The sequence below is a fragment of the Anolis sagrei genome, chromosome 1, assembly GCF_037176765.1.
Source record: "Anolis sagrei isolate rAnoSag1 chromosome 1, rAnoSag1.mat, whole genome shotgun sequence".
NCBI lineage: Eukaryota > Metazoa > Chordata > Lepidosauria > Squamata > Dactyloidae > Anolis > Anolis sagrei.
The window spans coordinates 156,725,479-156,751,122 of NC_090021.1; the positions used below are offsets into that span (position 1 = coordinate 156,725,479).

General features: G+C 42.0%; 1 protein-coding gene across 1 annotated transcript in view; it reads left to right on the forward strand.

Moving 5' to 3' along the window:
- Positions 1–15,169, forward strand: part of PLEK (pleckstrin) — a 33,831-nt gene extending 18,662 nt beyond the window's left edge. Inside the window, exons 5-9 of the mRNA XM_067469684.1 lie at positions 1,054–1,238; positions 4,122–4,226; positions 11,000–11,083; positions 12,254–12,323; positions 13,772–15,169. Coding sequence (XP_067325785.1) covers positions 1,054–1,238; positions 4,122–4,226; positions 11,000–11,083; positions 12,254–12,323; positions 13,772–13,911 — 584 coding nt within the window. The 3' untranslated portion in view covers positions 13,912–15,169. The remainder of the gene's footprint in view (positions 1–1,053; positions 1,239–4,121; positions 4,227–10,999; positions 11,084–12,253; positions 12,324–13,771) is intronic.
- Positions 15,170–25,644: the final 10,475 nt, after the last annotated feature.

Here is a 25,644-nt window from a genome sequence, read left to right on the forward strand (position 1 = left end):
AAAATGGAGGTCTACAAATGCATAGAGAAGTGTGCTCTCTAGGAATGTCTATGACCTACAGTGCAACTCTATGGCTGGTGTTGACAAAGAGTTATGCTGGAGGATCTAGAGCAGTGTTTCTCAACCTGGGGATCGGGACCCCTGTGGGGGTCACAAGGGGGTGTCAGAGGGGTCACCAAAGACCATCAGAAAACATAGTATTTTCTGTTGGTCATGGGAGTTCTGTGTGAAAAGTTTGGTCCAATTCTATCGTTGGTGGGGTTCAGAATGCTATTTCATTGTGGGTGAACTAAAAATCCCAACAACTACAACGCCCAAATGGCAAGGTCTATTTTCTCCAAACTCTACCAGTGTTCACATTTGGTCATATTGAGTATTTGTGCCAAGTTTGATCCAGATCCATCATTGCTTGAGTCCACAATGTTCTCTGGATGTAGGTGAACTATAACTCCACAAACTGAAGGTCAATATCCACCAGACCTTCCCAGTATTTTCTCATGGTCATGGGAATTCTGTGTGCCATGTTTGATTCAATTCCATCATTGATGAAGTTCAGAAGGCTCTTTGATTTAAGGTGAACTATAAATCCCAGTAACTCCAGCATTACCAAATGACAAAATCAATCACCCCCAATCTCACCAGTATTCAAATTTTGGGCGTATCGGGTATTTGTGCTAAATTTGGTCCAGTTAATGAAAATACATCCTGCATATTTACATTATGACTATTTTAACAGTAGCAAAATTACAGTTATGAAGTAGCAACGAAAATAACGTTATGGTTGGGGGTCACCACAACATGAGGACCTGTACTAAGGGGTCGCGGCATTAGGAAGGTTGAGAACCACTGATCTAGAGATTCTTATTGGGAATGCATTAATCAAATCTGCAACTAATTGGATCTCCAAAATTAAGCCTGCAAATGTGGAAGTCCTACTTTAAAGACTATGAGGATGACAGCCCTTTCCCTTTGCTTAATCAATGCTATCCGATTAAGCCTGAGCTATCTACTGCATGCCTACTAACACTCCATGGTTTGTTCCTTTGCTACCAGGCAGTTGCGTCATTGACTGGCTTCTATCCAATAATGCCATCCAAAATCGCCAAGGGGGTCTAATGGTGGCATCAGCCCTGTTGAATGAAGGTTATTTTCAGGCTGCTGGGGAGCTATCCAAAACTGCAGCTGAAGGCCTGTCGGAAACTCCCTTCCTTGACAATGAGGACGCCTATTATTACTTTGTAAGTTTGAAAGCACGAGATATCTCTACAGCCACTGTGGGACCAGGCATGAATTTCTTCCACGCCGCCGACTCCCATAGTTTGGCACTTCCAGCTGCCATTTTCTCTATCTTCATAGTTGAGGGATTGACACGTGGAGACTAAACCGCCATGTTTATGACCCAATTTAAGTGATTTCCCCTCTTGTTATAGGAAGAATGAACTACCCAAAATCAGCACATGTAAATGGGGCAGCGTATCTGAGAGCTTCAGGGAGGCATCCGGGCAAAATGCATCCAGGAGTCTGGACTTTGCCCACTCTGCTTTGCAGATTGCCAAATATCGATCTGTCTGTCTATCTATCTATCTATCTATCTATCTATCTATCTAGAAATTAATGTTTTGTGACAGGGTACTGTAGGGATAGGGACTGATTGAATGTATTGTTATGCAGGTTTCTTCTTTTTCTGTAGAACACTGGACATATATATCTATGTCTGGATCTACACTGGCATATAATCCAGTTCAAAACGGATAATCTAGATCAGAAACTGGATTATATGTCCATATAGATAGGCCTATGTATCTTTCCAGGTACTACACATATATAGGTTACACCAGTGGTTCTCAACCTTTTGGTCCCCAGGTGTTTTGGCCTACAACTCCCAGAAATCCCAGCCAGTTTACCAGCTGTAAGGATTTCTGGGAGTTGAAGGCCAAAACATCTTGAGGTTGAGAACCACTGGTTTACACAAACATTTGTTTCAGAGCATTTCCTACTCTTTGCATAATGGAAATTAACTACCTTGCACACCTGCTATGTGAGATCAGGATCAAGAGATTCTAGAGACCATATTCATCAATGGGTTGCTATGAGTTTTCTGGGCTGCATGGCCATGTTCCAGAAGCATTTTCTCCTGATGTTTTGCCCACATCTATGGCAGGCATCCTCAGAGGTTGTGAGGTCAAAAAGTAATCAAATCTGTGAACCATCATATCCACAAAAATTAAGCCTGCCGATTGAAGGACTGACTTTAATCCTATTTATTTGCCATGTAGGCACACATGGCTTCTTCTGGCAAACCAGTGTCTTGGAAACCTTAGAGGCCATGAATCACTGAAGTCGAGGGAGAGTTTGTCCCAATTACCTAACATTTGATAGGATGCATGCTTTGGGTTGATCTGTAAATGTCTTCTGCAAATTCTGTTTTAGCCCCAAACATTTAACCACAAATTAGTCCATGCCCTTGAACACACTTTTCAGAAATGAGGTCAGTAAAACCAAGTCTCAACTTTGGGTGCATTGGTTTGAAGAGCATGCTTACTAGCTGTACTAACCACACATTTCCTGGTTTAGCTATAAGTGGACTGTGGGAGTAGTTCTGTCAAAATGGAGCAGTCTTCTCACCTTTCTGGGTTTAAGAGTTCTGAGGGGAGAATTAAACTCCAGAATTTGGAGAAGACAAACAAGTTGATTTTACTCACATCTCCTGCTACTCCTCTCCGCTATCAAATCAACAAATACATACTTACAATACATGTACACAATTGATTTGCTCCTAAAACTGAATTTCTTATTGCTCTGTATGCCTTAGCTAGGCTCCGGCTTCTTAGCCTGCTTCTACACTGCCATATAATCCATTACAAAGCAGATAATCGGGATTTTATATGACAGTGTAGAAGTGCCCATTTTTTTAACCTAATCCCAGGTATATAGCTATGTAAAACAGGTATAAAAATAAAACATATACTGATAACACACCAGTGTTTGTAAGATTTACTAACCAGGCTGATTCTGTGTATTGTCGAAGGCTTTCATGGCCGGAATCAGCCTGGGTTGTTGTAGGTTTTTCCGGGCTATATGGCCATGTTCTAGAGGCATTCTCTCCTGACGTTTCGCCTGCATCTGTGGCAAGCGTCCTCAGAGGTTGTGAGGTCACTACCTCTGAGGATGCTTGCCATAGATGCAGGCAAAATGTCAAGAGAGAATGCCTCTTGAACATGGCCATGTAGCCCGAAAAAACCTACAACAACCCAGGCTGATTCCTTTTTTGCGAAGCACAGTTGAAGCCTTTTCTGCAGAATTCACTGTAAATACTGCACAACAGAGTCATAAAAATTCCTAAAAACACCACTAGGTGACATTCAGAAAATTGTTCGGGTTCAATGGGGACCCACAATTTAAAAAACAGTGAGCTAGATACTAATATTATGTAAGAAAATATTAGTGGGATAGTAACTAGGAATATCTACCCTAGGACTACTCAATCCTCCCAAATATATATATCAGCCAAATTTGTAATCTGATTTTGCCCTCTGCTTCAATATCCACAGGCTGAAAATATATTTCATTATTTCCCCTCCTCTATAAGCAGCAGTTTTTTTTTGTTGTTGTGTCAGGAGCGACTTGAGAAACTGCAAGTTGCTTCTGGTGTGAGAGAATTGGCCGTCTACAAGGACGTTGCCCGGGGGCGCCCGGATGTTTTGATGTTTTATTATCCTTGTGGGAGGCTTCTCTCATGTCCCCGCATGAGGAGCTAGAGCTGATGGAGGGAGCTCATCCGCACTCTCCCCAGATTCGAACCTGCAACCTGTCGGTCTTCAGTCCTGCCGGCACAGGGGTTTAACCCACTGCGCCACTGGAGGCTCCAGTTATAAGCAGCGGTGACCCTGACTTTGTTAGTACCTGCCCTTCCTCATACTGTGTCTTCTCAGCTACTCCTTCCCATTTCCTCTGAGGTTGGAATGTGTGGCAAATGGGATCAGCATGGCTAAATAAATGTTCTTTTCTCAAAAAGAAAAGAAAAAAGCCTGGATAGTTTGGGCAGAAGAGGAGCAAGTTAATAATCACTTTGAAGTTTTTAAAAAAGAAAAAAAAATACTTAGCACAATGTCTTTGAACAGGCAGACAGTGGATTCTTCTGCGAAGGAAATTCCAGTGACGATGATGGGGTTTTCAAGGAAGAGTTCAGAGGTGTGGTGATCAAACAGGGATGTCTACTGAAACAGGTTAGTATCTATAAATCCTTTTTGTTGAGATGGCACAGAAAGAAAATCCATCTCCTGCAAATATAGAAATCTGTCAAAAGTCATTCTGGAAGAGCTATGCCAAACTTTCCTTTGACTTTTTCAACTGGGTTCTCGATGTGTGGTAGGGATGAAGTCTTCATGAATCATATTTTGAATGCAAGAAAGAATAATTTGTACCATTTGTCAACTTGCTGTGATATAGTTGTTGAAACCAATGAAGTTTTGAAAAACTCTTTACTGTTCAAGATGAGGGTAAGGTGGAGAAATAATATCTTTATGTGTGCAAAACACTTTTTGCACAGATATCAACAAAAACCTATGCATTTTTCATGCAAAATAAGTCTCAAACTGCCATGTTTCTTACCTAAGACTTTACTTGTGAGCATTTTCCATCACTCAAGAAACTATTTTGAAATATTCTTTTCATCTGTAGCATCATGCATTGTATTGCTGGATGGCAATTTGCTGCTAATAAATGGGTACAGCAAATAAAGCATTCCCATTAGTCAAGAACACACTCAGGGTGCTTCCAGGCAGGCCCTAAATTCATGCCTAAATGGGTTTTGAAAAGTGGGTTTAAAAAACTCACTTTGGCACAGATTCCACTCCCACTCTGCCCCCAAAATCCGGACTTTCCTGGGGGCAGAGTGACTACATGCCATCCCGAATACAAAGCTCCCCAAATGTACCCCTAAAAATAAAATAAATCTTATCTGGCTGGCATTACTTTCCTCCTTACACCAGGAAATGGGGGGAAGGGCGAGGAGAAAAATCTCTCCTCCCCCCCCCCCCCCCCCGCTGTGTCATTTCCTTGTGTCAGGAGGGTGCAAGAAGAAACATAATTGTGGCCAGGTAAGTTTTTTTTAGGGGTACATTTGGGGGAGAGGCAGGTGCCTTCTTGGTTTTTCTGGCTCCTAGAGCCCAAAAAACTGAGATGGCTGTGTGGATTGGGCCTAGGAATTGTGTGATGCGGTCCCCAGGTCCAATATGCACAGGGCCCATACCTATTAAGACCTGAATCTTACCATAAGATCTTAATCTTACCAGATATTTAATTAATTAGGAACAAACCAGGGAAACTCTGGCTTGTTCCAAATTAATTCTGTTTTACTGTAGGTGTCGTTTGGATGCCTCCAGTAAAACCAAGACAGATCCCAGTTTTTGGCCATGTTTGGATGGGCCCCCACTGAGTTCTTGGCTACTATGCCTGCAAAACGCAGGTTAGTTATGTACTAACCATGTAATATAATTTGAAATTACTGTATATATTCGAGTATAAGCCTAATTTTTCAGCCCCTTTTTTGGCTGAAAAATCTCCCCTTGGCCTATGCTCGAGTAAATGTTATTTACTATTTTACTCTGTTATTGATTATTTTTATTGCATTTATTATTTTACTCTATTTATTATTATTACATTTATTATTTTACTCTTTATTGTTATTATAGCATTTATTATTTTACTCTATTTATTATTGTTGTTAGTATATTTATTATTTTACTCTATTATTTTTATTATATTTATTATTTTACTCCTTTTCTTATTATTTGAAGGATATGTAAGCATATTTACATTGAAGGCTAGAATAATGGTTTATTTATTTATTTATTATTTTACTCCTTTTCTTATTATTTGAAGGATATGTAAGCATATTTACATTGAAGGCTAGAATAATGGTTTATTTATTTATTTATTTATTTATTTATTTACAGCTTTTATATTTCGCCCTTCTCACCCCACAGGGGACTCAGGGTGGATTACAGTGTACACATATATGGCAAACATATATGTGTATGCCGATTTTTGACATACAAACATATACAGACATACACAGAGGCTATTTAACTTTTTCTGGCCACCAGGGGAGCTTTCGCTTTCATTGTCCATCTGCGATGCTGATGAAGCACTTCCGCATTCCCCGCATGCTTCCCCGCTAGAATGCTTTGCTGGTGTCTTCTTTATGGCCTCATAAAACAGTTAATTTAGCCTCCCCACACTTTAAGGTGGTACCTAATTTTCCTACTTGACAGATGCAACTGTCTTTCGGGTTGCAAAGGTTGACAACAGGCTACACACCATTGGTTGGAAACCCACTCCAACCTGGGCTGGCTTCGAACTCATGACCTTTTGGTCAGAGTGATCTTAATGCCCCTGACACTCAGGTAGCTGCGCCACAATCCCGGTTTAATCAGAGTTGGACAGTTTTATCTTAAATTACAATTTTATGTAAATATTTTTGAATATTTACTCTACCAGTGCCTCAATTAATGTAATTTTATTAGTATCTATTTCTATTTTGAATCTTACCAGTAGCTGCTGCATTTCTCACCCACAGCTTATACTCGAGTCAATACATTTTCCCAGGTTTCTTTTTTTTTTGTAAAATTAGGTGCCTCGTAGGGCTGGGCGGTTTCGTTCGTTAATTTCATAATTCGTTATTAATTCGTTATTTTTTTTATAACGAAGCGATATTGAACCATTCAGGAGCAACTAAAAAACGAAACGAATTTTTCAATTCGTTTCGTAATTGTTTCGTAATTGTTTCGTAATCGATTCGTAATTGTTTCGAAATCGTTTCGTTATTGTTTCGTTATTATTTCCGTATGTCTGGTGCAAGTTTTATAGTTGCTGTTTGTTTTATCAGTGATAAAAACATAAATTATTACACCAACAGTCAACAACAGAGGGAGAGGGAAGCTTCAGAAGTTCCCCCTGTCCCATTTGGAAGGTTTTTTAGCGTATTGTGCAATCGCGTCCGCTATTAACGAATCGATTTGTAATTGTTTCGTATTTGTTTCGTAATTTCCGAAATTTCGTAAATATCGAACTTTTTAAAAGAAAAATTTCGGAATTATTTTAAATAACGAAACGCAAAAACCCCCTAAAAACGAATCGAGTTTAGAAACAAATTTTTCCGTGGTTGGACAGCCCTAGTGCCTCGGCTTATATTCGGGTCGACTTATACTCGAGTATATCCGGGAATTGAACTGCATTATGGAACCATATATTGCAGTTCAAACTACATTATATGATTATACACTGTCCATATATCGCAATTCAATCTGCATTATATGTATGATCAGAGCCGAACCAGCCATTCTCGCCAGACTAAAATCTTTTCAGGCTGTCTGGGTAGCAGATAGCACTCAAATCTGTTGGTGTAATAATTTATTTTTTTATCACTGATAAAACAAACAGCAACTATAAAACTTGCACCAGACATACGGAAATAATAACGAAACAATAACGAAACAACACCACACTCCGGGGCAGAGAGTTCCACTGCTGAACGGCTCTCACAGTCAGGAAGTTCTTCCTCATGTTCAGATGGAATCTCCTCTCTTGTAGTTTGAAGCCATTGTTCCGCGTCCTAGTCTCCAAGGAAGCAGAAAACAAGCTTGCTCCCTCCTCCCTGTGGCTTCCTCTCACATATTTATACATGGCTATCATATCTCCTCTCAGCCTTCTCTTCTTCAGGCTAAACATGCCCAGCTCCTTAAGCCGCTCCTCATAGGGCTTGGGTAGGGCTAGGACGCGGAACAATGGCTTCAAACTACAAGAGAGGAGATTCCATCTGAACATTAGGAAGAACTTCCTGACTGTGAGAGCCGTTCAGCAGTGGAACTCTCTGCCCCGGAGTGTGGTGGAGGCTCCTTCTTTGGAGGCTTTTAAGCAGAGGCTGGATGGCCATTTGTCAGGGGTGATTTGAATGCAATATTCCTGCTTCTTGGCGGGGGGTTGGACTGGATGGCCCATGAGGTCTCTTCCAACTCTTTGATTCTATGATTCTATGAAATCTGTCAGTATGAGGAGCATGAATTGCTAGTGTGGACAATCCTCAATGAGACCTCAGAGAACAGCTTTCTGGCTGCATCTCTACTCATGTTTAAATTCTCTTTTTGACTTTGGGGAAGGAAGTTAACTTCCTGATTTTAAAAAGGCCTCTCTTGGGCCCAGCCCAATCAAACATGCCAAGATTGCCCCATGCCCTTTCATCATTTTCATGTCTTGTAACCTTCACTGAAGACAGTTTTGGAAAAGAAGGTTAAATAGGACAGAAAGACTAGAAGGTAATATGTCTCTGTGTAAAAGATCCCTGTTATATATGTATACAATATGGCATTCTCCTTCTGTTGATCTATTGAAAGCTTTGCACAGTTCTAGCAGAATAGCCACACTGGCATCACGTACAGAGTGTATGGAGTGTTTTACATCACGCAACTCCTTGAGATTGCAACATGACTCATTCTAGAGTTGTATGTAACTGAGAAGTGTTAACATTCGCTGGAAATGTGACACACTGAACCCACTGCAAATCTTTGCGCATTAACTCTGAGGCACCAGTCGTGAGAACGTGAAGCACTGCTTACTTCTTACACATCAGTCTGATTAAGGAAAAAATATTGTGCATAATTTAGGGACTGCCTGTATTCAATTTTTTTAAAAATAAATCTAGGATACAGGAGGGGTTTTCTTTGGAAGATTTTGTTTCTGTCTTATAATTTCCTAAAAAATATTATTTGCAAATGCACTCTCTAAACTTTGTCATACTGGTTGAACACATGATGTTCACTTGTAGGCTTCTCATATCCAAATCATAATGTCATGAAGAACTAGGTATAATCATGTACAGTCATTTTTGTGCCATAGCAACAAAACTGCTCTATGAATATAGTTTGAGTCCAGTGAAATATTATTTATTATTTTATTATTTTATTTACAGTATTTATATTCTGCCCTTCTCACCCCACAGGGGACTCAGGGCGGATTACAGTGTACATATACATGGCAAACATTCAATGCCATAGACACACAACATATATAGACAGACACTCGGAGGCTATTTAACATTCCAGATTTTTCATGAGGGTATTCTGGCCACCAGGGGAGCTGTTGCTTCACCGTCAATTTGTGACACTGATGAAGTACTTCCTCATTCTTTGCATGCTTGCTGGAGATTTTTATGGTGTCATAAATCAGACTCCCCACATAAATGGTACCTAAATTCCCTATTTGACAGATGCAACTGTCTTTTGGGCTGCAAAGGTCGACAGCAAGCTACACAAATTGGTACATATACATGGCAAACATTCAGTGCCATAGAGACACAACATATATAGACAGACACACAGAGGCTATTTAACATTCCAGCTTTTTATGGGAGTATTCTGGCCACCAGGGGAGCTGTTGCTTCACTGTTAATTTGTGACACTGATGAAGTACTTCCTCATTCTTTGCATGCTTTCTGGAGATTTTTATGGCATCATAAATTAGCCTCCCCACATAAGCGGTACCTAAATTTCCTACTTGACAGATGCAACTGTCTTTTGGGCTGCAAAGGTCGACAGCAAGCTACACAAATTGGTTGGAAGCTCACTCTGACTCGGGCTGGCTTTGAACTCATGACCTTTCGGTCAGTAGTGACTCCCAGCTAGCTGTGCCACAGTCCCAGTACCAGTCATTAGTAGCTCATACGAGGGAGATTCGGAAACATTATTTTTCCACATATTCATAATTAAATTCAATACATTTTGTCATCCGTGCGACGAGTTTTTTGATGCTGTGTCATAGAAGTCTCTCTCTGCCTTCTTCAGCCAGTTTGTCATTTTGATTTTCACCTCGTCGTTATCAAAAAAGTATTTTCCACCCAGGTGTTCCTTCAATTTAGTGAACAGATTATTGTCACTGGGTGCGAAATTGGGGCTGTGAGAGAGGCGACTTAAAACTAACACCACAATGTGTCTCACAATGAATTACAGTGACATTCATGCCCTTAGCATTTAGGTAGCGTTTTACAGTGTAAACTTCACACTTGGTGGGAAATGGAATGAGGATGCTCATCTCAAACCTTCACCACAATAGCAGTCAATGAGCTACTGACGACTGGCACTGCTTATTCACTTCCACTGGCTTCCCACTACACAGCAGTGATACCAACTACCCCTGCAAAAATTCCCCGCGAGAGCTACGTACCTTGTAACCTTACTTTCCAGATAACCCTCATAAATGTAAATGTCAGCATTTACTATGATCAGTTGGTCACGACATGTGAGTGTGGAGAAGAGCAAACCATTGATCACCTGCTGCAATGCAACCTGGGCCCTGCTACATGCATGATGGAGGACCTTCTTGCGGAAACACCAGAGGCACTCCAAGTGGCCAGATACTGGTCAAAGGACATTTAATCAACCACCAAGCTTGCAAATTCTGTGTTTTGTCTGTTTGTTTGTTTGTTTTTGTTATTTATTTGTCGTGTCAGGGCAACCAGTCAATTATATTACTTGTCTAACAGAACAAAGCAAACAAACAGACAAAATACAAAATTAGTGAGTTTGGTAGTTGATTAAATGTCCTTTGACCAGTATCTGGCCACTTGGAGTGCTTCTGGTGTTGCTGCAAGAAGGTCCTCCATTGTGCATGTGGCAGGGCTCAGGGTGCATTGCAACCTCAAGATGGCGATGACTCTTGCTTTCCTCCAGATTTTGGGGATCTGACAGGATGCAGTGCAGTTGTTCATCAGCTCCAGCAGCCAGCGCCTTGCTTTTGGACCAAAGTTCTTGATTTGTTCCATCCGTAGATCATCCAGGCCAGCTGCTTTGCCATTTTTACATTTATTGAGAGCCATGTCCAATTCAGTAGATGTTAAAAATGTAATACAAATGTCTGGTTGCTGATGACACGATAAATAAATAGTTGGTCAGCTTTAACCAACAGTGTTTACCTATATTTCATTCATTTCTTACATTTAATTTAGGGTCACAGGAGGAAAAACTGGAAAGTACGAAAGTTTGTGCTGAGAGAAGATCCTGCCTACATACACTATTATGATCCTGCTGGGGTAAGCCTATTTCTCTATGGCTTTACTGGAGCATGTTTTTAAAAGGTTTTACAAAACGAGAAACCTCCTTTCAAAGAATGTTAACTTTATTATTGGTATGAGTTTCTTGTTATCATTAGTACCTTTACTCTTCATAAGATGCATCTGTAAGGTCCTTATCACATGGAGGTCCTTAAGCTGGGGAACAGTGGAGGCATCCATTGGGCAGTGGAGTAAATGGTTGGACAGTGCCCCACATCACACTATTGTACAAAAAACCTGTGTTTGTGGAAAATACATGCATTTTTTCTATGTATGTTTCACATAACCTTATACATATTGACCGAATGTAATTTTATACAATATTTTTAATAACTGTGCATGACAAATTTTGCACACATTGAACTATCATACAGGGAGCACACTACCCCCCTGTTGTGTCAGCTCCGCTGGCTGCCGGTTCAGTTCCGAGCACAATTCAAGGTGCTGGTTTTGACCTACAAAACCCTGTACGGTTCCGGTCCAGTGTATCTGTCCGAACGCATCTCCCTCTATGTCCCACCCCAGAGTTTGAGATCATCTGGGGAGACCCTGCTCTCGACCCCACCGCTATCACAAGTGAGGTTGGTGGGGACGAGGAGCAGGACCTTCTCAGTGGTGGCCCCTCACCTGTGGAACTCACTCCCAGGGGAAATTAGGGCATCAACATCCCTCCTCTCCTTCAGGAGGAAAGTAAAGACGTGGTTGTAGGACCAGACCTTTGGGCAATCTGACAACTAGATAAGGACAATCGGACGATTAGGACTGACAGGACTGACAATGTGGAAATGGAATTTGGACTATGAGATAGCGAACGCTGACCATCAATGAGGAGTAATTGGGTTGCTTTTATTGGTTTTATTGTTGTAATGCAGGAATGGTTGTTTAACTGTTAATTGATGCTAATTGTTTTATTACTGTTATGTGATGCTGGCATCAAATTGTGCCTTTGTAAGCCGCCCTGAGTCCCTACCTCAGCCATCCGTGTGGATGACCGGAATATTTTCTCCATTGATTTCCTCGCAGATTTTATCAACATGCGCAACACTGAGTTGCCATCACTCTGATTTCTCTAATTCCAAATAACAACTAAAATGTATTTTTAGAAATAAGTTTTAAAGTAGGAAAATTTTTATTTGGAATTGTTTTCAGGGAGAAGAACCACTTGGAGCCATTCACCTGAGAGGTTGTGTGGTCACAGCAGTAGAAGATGCACCTGACGGTAAGCATTAAGCAAAAATAAATTAACTGTCATACTTTCAAGTCAGTGGTTTTTCTTTTGCAAATATTCATAATGCATTCAATGTCTTGAAGCAAATAATGAAATACAAAATATTGTCTTCTGAAACATAAATATAACATAGTCTGTTATAAATCAAACCCAATCCAGCTGTCCACATTGCCCCAAAGCCCCCCCCCAAATTCGTCTGAAGTGAAACAAAGCTACTTTAACTTATAACCCATGATACTTAGCAGAAGTACTGTGATGATGATGATGATGATGATGATGATGATGATGATGAGAGGAGATTCCATCTGAACACGAGGAAGAACTTCCTGACTGTGAGAGCCATTCAGCAGTGGAACTCTCTGCCCCGGAGTGTGGTGGAGGCTCCTTCTTTGGAAGCTTTTAAACAGAGGCTGGATGGCCATCTGTCAGGGGTGATTTGAATACAATATTCCTGCTTCTTGGCAGGGGGTTGGACTGGATGGCCCATGAGGCCTCTTCCAACTCTTTCATTCTATGATCTATGATGGATTTTATTTACGAAATCCAGCATATTATTATTATTATTATTATTATTAATAATAATAATACAAACTTTATTTATACCCCACCTCCATCTCCCCCAAGGGGACTCGGGCGGCTTACATAAGGTCACACCCATCAATACAGTAAACACAATATAAACACACAAAAAAACCCCCAGAAAATCAGAAAATAAATTACATAAAATGCAAAACCAGTATCAATAAGTGACACAGTAGCATAAAATCAAACATTAAAACACAAATTATCACACTGGGCAGGGCCAAATTCAAAGATAAAATTTAAAACACTGGGATATAGGACAAAGTAAAAAATCAGGGAGGGGGTCCGAGGATGAGGTAGGATTTAATTGCACAAACCATAAAATAAAGTGCTTCTGAGGTCATTTTATGCAGGGTTTGGTCAGGGAGTATCTTACATTCAATCATTGAAGGCACATTGGAATAACCAAGTTTTCAGGCTCCTATATTAGAAATTAACGAGCTGGATCAACCAAGCCTACTAACCAGGTCCAAGTACTAGCCACAAGACCTTCACTTTTGAAATAAGACTTGACTATATTCAGAGAAATATCATGTCATAAAATTGCAACTTATTTCATGTTTCATATTTGCTGTTAGGGAAGGAGAGTAGACTTGCCATACATCTTGATTTACTCAAGGGAAGTAGGAGCAGGCAGCTCCTATTTCAATTTCAGGAAGCCTAATGTTTTGGCGAGTCCTGTCGGTTATTATTCTGAATTCACAATGAAGCCAAAGCTTACCTTTGGATTTATTAAGAGGAAACGGGAAGAGTTCCCTCTTTGTATCATGTAGAAAGGGAAGGCCTTCTTATATTGTGGGGAAGACTCTGAAACAAGCATTTCTTCACTCACATTCTTTTCTTTCTCCAACAATCAGGCAAAAAAAATGAAGTTGGAGGGAATCTGTTTGAAATCATTACTGCCAACGAAGTGCACTATGTCTTGCAAGCAGCCACATCAGCAGAACGTACTGACTGGATCAAGGCCATTCAGATGGTTGCCAGGACTGGAAAGTGAAGAACCACCAACAACAGCAAATAGAAATGTCCGTTCTTCAAGAGGCAACTCGTTGTTATGTTGCTCATATAGAGCCATATCATTTTAAATGTTTTTTTCCTCTCTCTCCCTCTCTCTCTCCCTCTTTTTTATTGACAAGAGTATGACTAAGAAGTGATGGTCAGAATGCTGCATCAAGCTACATAATATACTCAACCACACAACATATCCTGTCCTGTCCCTGCCCCCTTTTCCCCAACTTGTTAGAAAGTCATTCAATTATGTTTCTGTCACTGGCAGAATAGACCACCTTCTCAGCACAGAGTTGATAACAACTGGTAAAGTAGCTGGAAGGGGGAAATTGTGACTATTGACCTCATCACATTGAGAAGGGAAAGCATAGGTGGCCATCCCTTTAAGAGTAGAGAATTGCCCCTAGAATCATAGAATCATAGAATCAAAGCATTGGAAGAGACCTCATGGGCCATCCAGTCCAACTCCCTGCCAAGAAGCAGGAATATTGCATTCAAATCACCCCTGACAGATGGCCATCCAGTCTCTGTTTTAAAGCTTCCAAAGAAGGAGCCTCCACCACACTCCGGGGCAGAGAGTTCCACTGCTGAACGGCTCTCACAGTCAGGAAGTTCTTCCTCGTGTTCATTTTGTTAGTTTTGGCCCATCTCTCTAATCTGTCAAGATCGTTTTGAATCCTGCTCCTGTCCTCTGGAGTATTGGCTCTTATATCATCAGCAGTCCCATTTGGAGTTCTCTCTCCCCATCACACTCACACATAGAAACTTAAGAGCTGGCAATACAGTCATCTTTTACATTCATCACATGGTCAGTACCTCTTTTTTTAAATCAGGAGAAACAGCAATATCAAAACCCAAGAGATCCATTGTTCTGCCCAAAGGCCTTTACATTAAAGGAGACTGACACCAATTCAAAACCACTTCCTCCCATGGGATCCTATTTTTTCTGCTCCAAACCCATAGGATACAAGAGAAAATGATCCAGGTTAAAACCATTTTTCCATGACATCCTATTGTTTTGCAGCAAACGCCATAGGATACAAGAGACTGCTGATAGTTGGGCAATGAAACAGGATGGGAAACTTTGATGGTTCCCATCGCACGTGTTTTTCAGTTGTAAACATGGGAGTAAAGTGTCATAAGAGGTAGGAGCTTTGAACATGATTGCTGGCCCGTGTTCAGAGTTCCCTCCTTTCAGGACATTTCTGCCTCTTTTCAACCCTGGAACCAGGCCCGTAGCCAGGATTTCTATTTGGGGGGGGGGGGGCTGAGTTTGTTTTTTTTTGGGGGGGGGGGGTGAGTCTGAGTGAAAGAGGGTCTACCCTAGCAAACTTTTTGTATCGTTACCCCAATACACCCATGCATATGAGATATATTGACTATGGTGATCAGATCATGATATGAATAAACATAACAGTTTAAATAATGCACCAGTAAGGCCTTTTCGTGAACCACCATGAGAATTTCAGGGGGGGGGGGGGCTGAAGCCCCTCAAGCCCCCCCCCCCCGGCTACATGCCTGCCTGGAACATGTGATGAGCTCCATGTCTCTCCATGCTTGAAAAGAGGCTGAAGTGTCTTACGAGGAGGAAATTTCTCAATGTGATGAGATCGATTGCCAGACTTATTTCCTTTCACGACACTTCTGCATCTTTTCAACCACGGAGGGCTATGCATGAAAGCTGGAAGTAGCTTAACTCATGTGATGAGCTCAGTGCCTCTCCATGCTTGAAAAGAGGCTGAAGTGTCTTACGAGGGGGAAATTTCTCAATGTGATGAGGTCGATTGCCGGAGTTCTTTCCTTTCACGACACTTCTGCATCTTTTCAACCACGGAGGGCTGTGCATGGTAGCTGGAAGTAGCTCAACTCATGTGATGAGCTCAGTACCTCTCCATGCTTGAAAAGAGGCTGATGTGTCCTACCAGAAGGAAATTTCTCAATGTGATAAGGTGATAAGTCGCAATCATGAATATGGAACAGTTATTAGATTCACTCATCTGTAACTGTTTCCTATTCAAGATTGCCAATTAGTGCCACTATTGTCGTAATTGTAATGTCCCCACCTCCACCCTTGAATCCACTTCATCAGCTAAATAAAGAGAAGGAGGTCCAGTCTGATCGAGTTCAGAACATGGTTGAATCATTTTCCCCACAGGGTTTTTAGGGTGTGGGCAGGCCAGAAGAATAGTTGATATGGAAGGCCAAGGAGACATGTTAAATATGCAGTATGACTTCCATATCCACAGGACAGGTATCCACAGTTTCATTTATCCATATCCAACCAAATATGCCCCTTTTAAGCATTTTCAAGGTTGTCCAGTATGACTCTATAATATTATTTGGCCAGAAGCCCTTCCTTTCATTGGGGGCCACTATTTTCTGTGAGCCCCCGGTGGCGCAGTGGGTTAAACCCCTGTGCTGGCAGGACTGAAGACCGACAGGTCGCAGGTTTGAATCTGGGGAGAGGCGGATGAGCTCCCTCTATCAGCTCCAGCTCCTCATGCGGGGACATGAGAGAAGCCTCCCACAAGGATGATAAAAACATCAAAATCATCCAGGTGTCCCCTGGGCAACGTCCTTGCAGATGGCCAATTCTCTCACACCAGAAGCGACTTCTGACACGACCAAAAAAAAAACCAAAAAACTATTTTCTGTGGTTTTGCGAATCCACACAAACTCCAGGAATGTAATCCTCTGTAGATATGGGCATTATACTGTACTAGATCTGTCCACAATCTAAAACATAATAAGTAAGTAAGTAAGTAAGTAAGTAAGTAAATAAAATCAGAATGCTGAATGGAACTGCCAAAAGTTATTCTGCAACACCAAACAGAGCAATGCAGAAGCATGAATAAGGATTGTTGTAAGCCTTATGATTTCTGCATATGAACATAATGGAGAAGATGTTCTACATTAAAAGTATTTTGTGTAAAGCAGCCTCCTTGTGGTTGTCCCCGCTGATGTTTGTGTCAATAAAGATGTGCAAGAATCAGAACCAAGGCTAACATTGTTATGGAAATATATATTTAATGGGCCAAAAGGCATATTTTTTTCCTCATTGTGTTTATTTTTGACTAATCAATAGTAACTGTAGTTGTTGATTTTAAAGTGTGTGGGGACTTTTGGGACATCTCTGTTCCAGACATCTTCTCAATAGTTGTATGAGAAAAATAGTAATTTAGCAAAACTGTCTTCTCAATGGTACTAGCATATACCTTAATTAATTAAACCAATTCCCATGGGTGGACTTAGTAGATTTGCTGATAAAAGTTGTGCCTTCCTTATCTGGAATTACAATATTTAATATTCTCAAAAATCCAAAATTGTCCCCATGGCTGGTTGAGATAGAGACACCTCTGCTTTCTGGTAGTTCATCCTGCACAACATCTATATAAATAAAAATGTAATGTTCGTTTGTGGTATTCACAGAACTCAAAAACCACTGGATGAATTGACACCAAATTGGGACACAAGACACCTCTCAGGCCATTGTATGTCCTTCACTCAAAAAAATTGATTTTGTCATTTGGGAGTTGTAGTTGCTGGGATTTATAGTTCACCTGCAATCAAAGAACATTCTGAACCCCACCAACGATGGAATTGGACCAAACGTGGCATAACAGAACTCCGATGACCAACAGAAAATACTGGAAGGGTTTGGTGGGCAGTGGCCTTTGGTTTTGGAGTTGTAGTTCACCTACATCCAGAGATCACTGTGGACTCAAACAAGGATGGATATGGACCAAACTTGGCACGAATCCTCAATTTGCCCAAATGTGAACACTGGCGGAGTTTGGGGAAAATAGAATCTTGACATTTGGGAGTTGTAGTTGCTGGGATTTATAGTTCACCTACAGTCACAGAGCATTCTGAAGCCCACCAACGATAGAAATGGGCCAAACCTCCCCCATGTGGGCCACAGCAACGCATGGCAGGGGACGGCTAGTTATTAATAATATTGTGTGTAAAATTTCTTTTAGGCTATGTGTTTCAGATATATATGAAACATAAATGAATTTTGAGCTTAGACCTGGGCCTCATCTCCAAGATGCATTTAGATGAGTCCCTCTTCGGAGGTCAAGAAGACCGGGTTATAAAAGCTCTAAATAAATAAATAAATAAATAAATGTATTCCAAAATCCAAAACTCTTCCAGTCCCAAGTATTTCAGACAGAAAATATGTCAGGATAATTGGAAGTATGTATGTTTGTTTTTCAATGTGTTTCAATATGTATAATCATGTTTTTCACATGTATTCAAAATGGGTTCAGTTATGTTCAGCTGTGTGCTAGAATTGTAGTCACTTGAGGCAGAGAGAGTAAAGACCTTGGCAAAAGTTAGATAAGACATTTTCCTTTGCTGGGAAAGAAAAGAGAGGATTCAGCCAAGGCTGATAAGGAGATAAAATTGGAAACTATGTGTGTGCTGTGTGCTTTGTAGTTTTGTCTTCAAGATGTAACCTGCTTGGAAATGGACGCATAGAGATGTGCTCAGTGAAAACTTTGTTATTTTGAAACTGGAAAAATGCAGTTTGTCCTTATTTGCGTCTGTGTGATCTGGTAACCTCAATTCCGCAGTGCAAAGACCCCAGGGGTCTCATTCCGACAAAATACTCAACCTGCCATAACCTCCTCAAACTTGGAATCCTCCAAATATATTGGACTGGGGTTGCCATCATCCCAGATTTAGACGCCATCAGGTTGGGGAAGGGCTCTGCAACGTCTACTGATTAATATTGAAATTCTGCCCATTTCCAGCTTTTCTACAAAGAAGCATGTTTACTGAGCCATGCAGCAATGTTGTTGCTCATTGCTTTCAGTCAAATTGGGGCTTTTATATGATAGTTATAGTCCTAAGCTTCTACTTTAATTGTACGGAACCATTTAGCTTTCAATTTAACTGCTTCAGAAATATTCTATGGGTTCCTGGGGTTTGTAGTTTGCTCAGATGCAATTGAAGAGCTACCTTGATTCCAAAGGCTTCGTCCTCAACTGCAAATCCTAGGATTCCCTAGGATGTGAAGTCAGGGCACTTAATGAAGAATAATCATTCCATAACTGTGTGGTATGAAAGAGCTCTAATAGCTTAATGTGACCAAGTGGGTAAAATATAATCACCGCCGTATAAAAAACAAGCTGGCAAATATTCATCTTTCTCTTCTATTGACACAACTGTAGGATAAGAAACTGAGCCCAAACAAAGATTACAGTCCTAGCAACACCTTTAGTTCACATATCAAATGTAACTTCTGTTTACCAAGCACACAAATGTGGAGTCACATGGGTAAACTCTAACATTAACTGTCTGGGAAAACTGTAGTAATTTCCTTGATTGTCTGTATAGAATTGTAAGGTTCTGCCTTAATGACTACGTGACAATATCTGCACCCAGAGGCGGCCCTAGGTAATTTTCAATGGTAAGCAAACAGTATTTCCCCCCCCCCCCCATCACTGATATATATTTTCTGTTCGTCATGGGAGTTCTGTGTGCCATTTTTGGTTCAATTCCATCATTGGTGGATTTCAGAATGCTCTTTGATTGTAGGTGAACTATACATCCCAGTAGGTTCTTGTGGTTTTTTTCGGGCTATAGAGCCATGTTCTAGAGGCATTTCTCCTGACGTTTCGCCTACATCTATGGCAAGCATCCTCAGAGGTAGTGAGGATCCTCAGAGGTACCTCTGAGGATGCTTGCCATAGATGCAGGCGAAACGTCAGGAGAAATGCCTCTAGAACATGGCTCTATAGCCCGAAAAAACCCACAAGAACCTAGTGATTCCAGCCATGAAAGCCTTCGACAATACAGTATACATCCCAGTAACTACAACTCGCATATGTCAAGGTCTATTTCCCCCCAAGAGCGCCTCAAGAGCGCCCCTGGGCAAAATCAACTACACTGCAAATGCTTACTTTGCGTAAGGGGTTGAGCCGTCCCTGTCTGCACCTGTGTAAGCAGTAGTCTAAGCTCAAGACTCAATATACATTTTACAAAATGTGAATGTTGTAACACTGGTAGAATATTAATATACACGTTATCCCTCAGTTTCATATACATAGGTATCTATATGTAATGTATTATTTATCACATTTGTATGTGCCTTCCATCAAACACTTTCAAAGCAAAAAAAAACAACAGTAACAGTTCAACAATAATCACAAGAGAAAAACAATAAAGAATAGAAAACTGAATAAAATGTATTGTTTATTTATTACATTCTACCCTTTTCTTGAAGAAATCAAATCCTTCCAATTTGAGCGTTGTGGGAGGTTGTAGTTTTCACTCCTTATGCATCTGATCATAAGGAAACACCAAACAATTCCAGACTGATGAAAGAATGTGGCATATACCTCAGCACCCTTGAAATACAAATATGGTTTAAATCATGGCAAAGCCGATCATCCAATGAATACTTCTACAAGGCAAGTGCAAACATTTTAAAAGTCAAACATAAAGTATGGAGGAATGTGAACCTGATGTCTTATCACCCCATGGATGTATGTATATATATATATATATATATATATATATATATATATATATATAAATATATATAAATACTAGCTTGGGGACCCGGCGCTGCCCGGGTTATTTGAGAAAGGAATTGTGTATCAAGGTTGGTCTGTATCAGTTATTTATATGGCTTGGCGTGGTCTCAGGAAGAGTTAGTGAAGATACTGCGAGTCCCATCATCTGTGGTCCATCCTCCTCCAAACTGCAGCAGGATGGAGAGTGGGTCATGGGGGCTCTGTGTGCCAAGTTTGGTCTTTATTGGTCATTGTTGGGGGCCACAGTGGTCTGTGGGAACCAAAGGGTTTGAAAGTGCTACAAATCCCATCATGCATTGTGCGCCCTCCCCCAAACCTCACCAGGATGTAAAAGGGGTCATGGGGGTTATGTGTGCCAAGTTTGGTCTTGTTCAGTCATTGGATGAGGGTCACAGCAGTCTCGGAAAGCAAGTGGAGGTACTTCAAGTCCCATCATCCATGGTCTGCCCTCCTCCAAACTGCAGTAGGATGTAGAGTGGGTCCTGGGGGCTCGGTGTGCCAACTTTGGTCTTCATCGGTCTTTGTTGGGGGCCACAGTGGTCACTGGGAACCAAACTGTTTGAAAGTACTACAAATCCCATAATACGTGGTCCACCTCCCCCAAACCGTACCAGGACGTAAAGGGGTTCATGGGGGTTATTTGTGCCAAGTTTGGTCCAGTTGCGTCACCTGTCTTGGTCACAGTGGCCTGTGAAGGTGGCAGCCAATCAGAAAGCTGCCACATTCACCCCATAATGGGGTTTTATTACATAACCTTTACTAACTTTACTAACTTTAATATCTTTACTAAGGATCAGCCACAACCACCACTCACAAAGAGCTTTATATATGCTGATGACCTTGGCCTAACAACACAAGCAAGAGACTTTGAAACAGTTGAAATCCAACTTATTAATGCCTTGAAAGATCTCTCCAGCTACTACAAAGATAATCAGCTGAAACCTAACCCTGCTTGTGTGCTCTCTGGAGTTTTAAGCAAGGTGAGTTTACTCTGAGGCAGGCCCATAGCCAGGATTTTGTTTTTTTTGGGGGGGGGGGCTGAATTTTTTTCGGGGGGGGCTCGGGGGGGGGGGGCTGAGTCTGAGTGAAAGAGGGTCTAGCCTAGCAAACCATTTGTATCATTACCCCAATACCCCATGCATATGGGATATATTGAGTATGGTGATCAGATCATGATATGAATAAACATAACAGTTTAAATAATGCACCAGTAAGGCCTTTTCGCGAACCACCATGAGAATTTCGGGGGGGGGGGGGCTGAAGCCCCTCGAGCCCCCCCCCTCCCCCGGCTACATGCCTGCTCTGAGGTGCAACAGAGAGCCCTTTCCCTCTCTCCGTAAACCAGGATTCCAGAAAACCAAATGTACCAAACTGAAAGAGATTGAGAAAGTGATTCTGCTCAGACGCCCCCCACCTTCCATTTGCAAAAAGCAGCAAAAGTAACCAAGGAAAGGCAGTGGGAAAGCAACCGCACCCCAGTACGTTTAGTGGCTATATTGATAGGAAAGTTAAAGGTTATTCCTAAGTGGATTTTTTTCCAGATATGCTATGGGAAGATGAATAAGGTGATTCCTTCTGCTTGTCTGCGTGTCTATTAGTATCCACATACACATCCCAAAGACATGGCTTTGTGCCCTTCGGAACGGAGGATGCCAACATTAAGAAAAATGATTCATCACATTTAGATCAGTGGGATTTATGGGTGCAGCCAGCAAGGGGAGCTTTCGTCCTTTACGCTTAAGGTATGGCACCCATGCCGGGTGTTTACTTTTAACATATTGTTTGCAGCTAGTTTTCATTTTCTGTGAACTGTCAGAAGCAAGTAATCAAAACAGTGTTAGGTACACTGAGTGCACTGATAAATGTTTAGACAGGAAGCAGCAGAGAGGTTTGAACTTTTAAGTGCCAAAAATTGCACAGCTGCCCAGGTGGATTTTGCTATCATAAATCACTTCATTGACATGTTCCTACCAGCCTTGTGTGTGTGCCAAAGGAACTGAAGTGGCATTCAATGTTATTTTAAATGTTAATTTATTTTCATACATATAGATAGATAGATAGAGAGAGAGAGAGAGAGAGAGAGGATGAGAAGGCAAGTGTAAGAACATAGCAATATATTATTATTATTATTATTATTATTATTATTATTATTATTATTAAACTTTATTTGTACCCCACTAGCATCTCCCAAGGATGCCCAGCACAACACAATACAACAATACAACAACACAATATATAGCAAATAAAACAGTTAAAGCAGAAAACCATGTCAATAACAATACAACAAGACGATATTATAAAAAATCTGAGCCGGCTGGAGTGGGGTACAGAGTTAAAAGTGCTGAAAAGTGTCGAGGGGATATGAGGTTAAAGTATAAGTGCGGTGTGCGTTGAGGGTGATCTTGACTCTACTAAAGTGCTTCTGGGCTTTGGTAGTGGGGTTCCTAATCTGAGAAGGCACGTTGGAATAGCCAGGTTTTCAGGTTTTTTCTAAAAACCGCCAAGGTGGGGGCCTGTCTGAGATCTTTCGGGAGGGCATTCCAGAGGCGGGGGGCCACCACAGAGAAGGCCCTGTCCCGCGTCCCCACCAAACGCGCCTGCGAGGTGGGTGGGATCACGAGCAGGGCCTCTCCTGATGACCGGAGCAAGCGTGTGGGTTCGTAGACTGTGATGCGGTCTCGTAGGTAGGATGGTCCCAAACCGTTCAGGGCTTTGTAGGTAAGCACCTGCACCTTAAATTGGGCTCGGAAAATAAACGGCAGCCAGTGGAGCTCCTCAAACAGGGGGGTTGACCTCTCTCTGTAAGGGGCCCCCGTTAGCATCCTGGCTGCTACCTGTTGGACCAGTTGGAATTTCCGAGCCGTTTTCAAGGGCAGCCCTACGTAGAGCGCATTGCAGTAGTCCAGTCTAGAGGTGACTAAGGCATGGACCACCCCGGCCAGATCAGCCTTCGCGAGGTATGGGCGCAGCTGGCGCACAAGTCTCAGTTGTGCAAAAGCTCCCCCGGCCACCGCCGACGCCTGAGCCTCAAGCGTAAGCGATGAATCCAGGAGGACTCCCAAGCTGCGGACCTGTGGCTTCAGGGGGAGTGTAACCCCGTCCAACACAGGTTGCCACCCTATACCCCGGTCTGGTTTACGATCAACCAGGAGGACCTCTGTCTTGTCGGGATTGATCTTCAGCTTGTTCGTCCTCATCCAGATAGACACAGCAGCCAGGCACTCGTCTAGTACCCGAGAGGCCTCCTTTATGCGGCACAGCAGCATTTGCTCTCCAGGCTTGGGGGACTGCGTATGAGTTTTTCCTATAGTATCCTTATATTATAGGATCTGATCCCAGATTATCTTCTTATCCCAGATTATATGGCAGTAGAGATTCATATATTCCATTTTGAAGCAGACAACCTGGGATCAGATCCTGAGATATGAGAGAATTTGTAGCTTTCTACACTCATGGTGGGCCACATTCTGGAGCACAGTAACTTTTGTAATTCTTGATGGTGACCATCCTGTCCCACAAAGCATATGTCCCCCAATGTCCCCAATATGTCCCCCAACAGGCCTTTCAGAATAGGGCTGGTGGCATTTCCACTAGAGTTCTGAGAAGATAAATTGATATGGAGATTATTGTGTGATTGCGGGAGCATTTTAATCAGTCCATCTGCAGTGTGATCACTTTCTTTTCCTGCTTCCTTCCACTTTATCAACCAGTATTAATTTTCTTCCCAATGAGACATGGCATCTCATCATGTGATCAAATACAGCAGCCTCAGTTGAGTCAACCTTGCTTCAAAAGAGACTTCAGGTCTGATTTACTCTATGATCCGTTTATTTGTCTTTTTAGTGGTTAAATGGATGAACACAGAGGGTGATTCTCACCAATGCATCCTCTTCATCCTCACAAACTGGGGATCACAACCAGATACAATGAAGACATCTCTCCTTGCGCTGTGCTACTCTGCTGCTGAGTATGCATGCCCAGTGTGGAACACATCTCACCGCGCTAAAACAGTGGATGTGGCTCTTAATGAGACATGCCGCATTATCACGGGGTGTCTGCACCCTACAGCACTGGAGAAATTACACTGCTTGGCCGGTATTGCACCACCTGACATCCGCCGGGAAGTAGCAGCCAGTAGTGAAAGGACCAAGGCAGAGACATCTCCAGCTCATCCCCTGTTTGGATATCAGCCAGCATGTCAATGACTTAAATCTAGGAATAGTTTTCTAAGATCCACAGAGACACTCGCTGGAACACCTCAGCAAGTGAGAGTCCAAAAGTGGCAGGCTCAAACCCAGAACCTCAACCAATGGCTGATACCAAATGAGGGACTCCCCCCTGGGCACACAGAAGACTGGGCGACTTGGAAGGCGCTGAACAGACTGCACTCTGGCACCACGAGATGCAGAGCCAACCTTCGGAAATGGGGCTACAAAGTGGAATCTTTGACATGCGAGTGTGGAGAGGAGCAAACTACAGACCACCTGCTGCAATGCAACCTGAGCCCTGCCACATGCACAATGGGGGACCTTCTTGCGGCAACACCAGAAGCACTCCAAGTGGCCAGCTTCTGGTCAAAGGACATTTAATCAACTACCAAACTCACAAATTTTGTATTTTGCATGTTTGTTTGCTTTGTTCTGTTAGAAATGTAATATAATTGCCTTGTTGCCCTGACACGACAAATAAAATAAATCCTGGAAAGGAGTGACGAGTGGAGTGCGAAAAGCAGGGTTCTGTCCTGGGCCCAGTCCTGTTCAACATCTTTATTAATGACGTAGATGAAGGGCTAGAAGGCATGATCATCAAGTTTGCAGACGACACCAAATTGGGAGGAATAGCCAATACTCCAGAAGACAGGAGCAGAATTCAAAACGATCTTAACAGATTAGAGAGATGGGCCAAAACTAACAAAATGAAGTTCAACAGGGACAAATGAGAGATACTCCACTTAGGCAGAAAAAATAAAATGCAAAGATACAGAATGGGGAACACGTGGCTCGAGAGCAGTACGTGTGAAAAAGATCTTGGGGTCCTCGTGGACAACAAGTTAAACATGAGCCAACAATGAGATGTGGCGGCAAAAAAACCCAATGGGATTTTGGCCTGCATCAATAGGAGCATAGTGTCTAGATCCTGGGAAGTCATGCTACCCCTCTTTCTGCCTTGGTCAGACC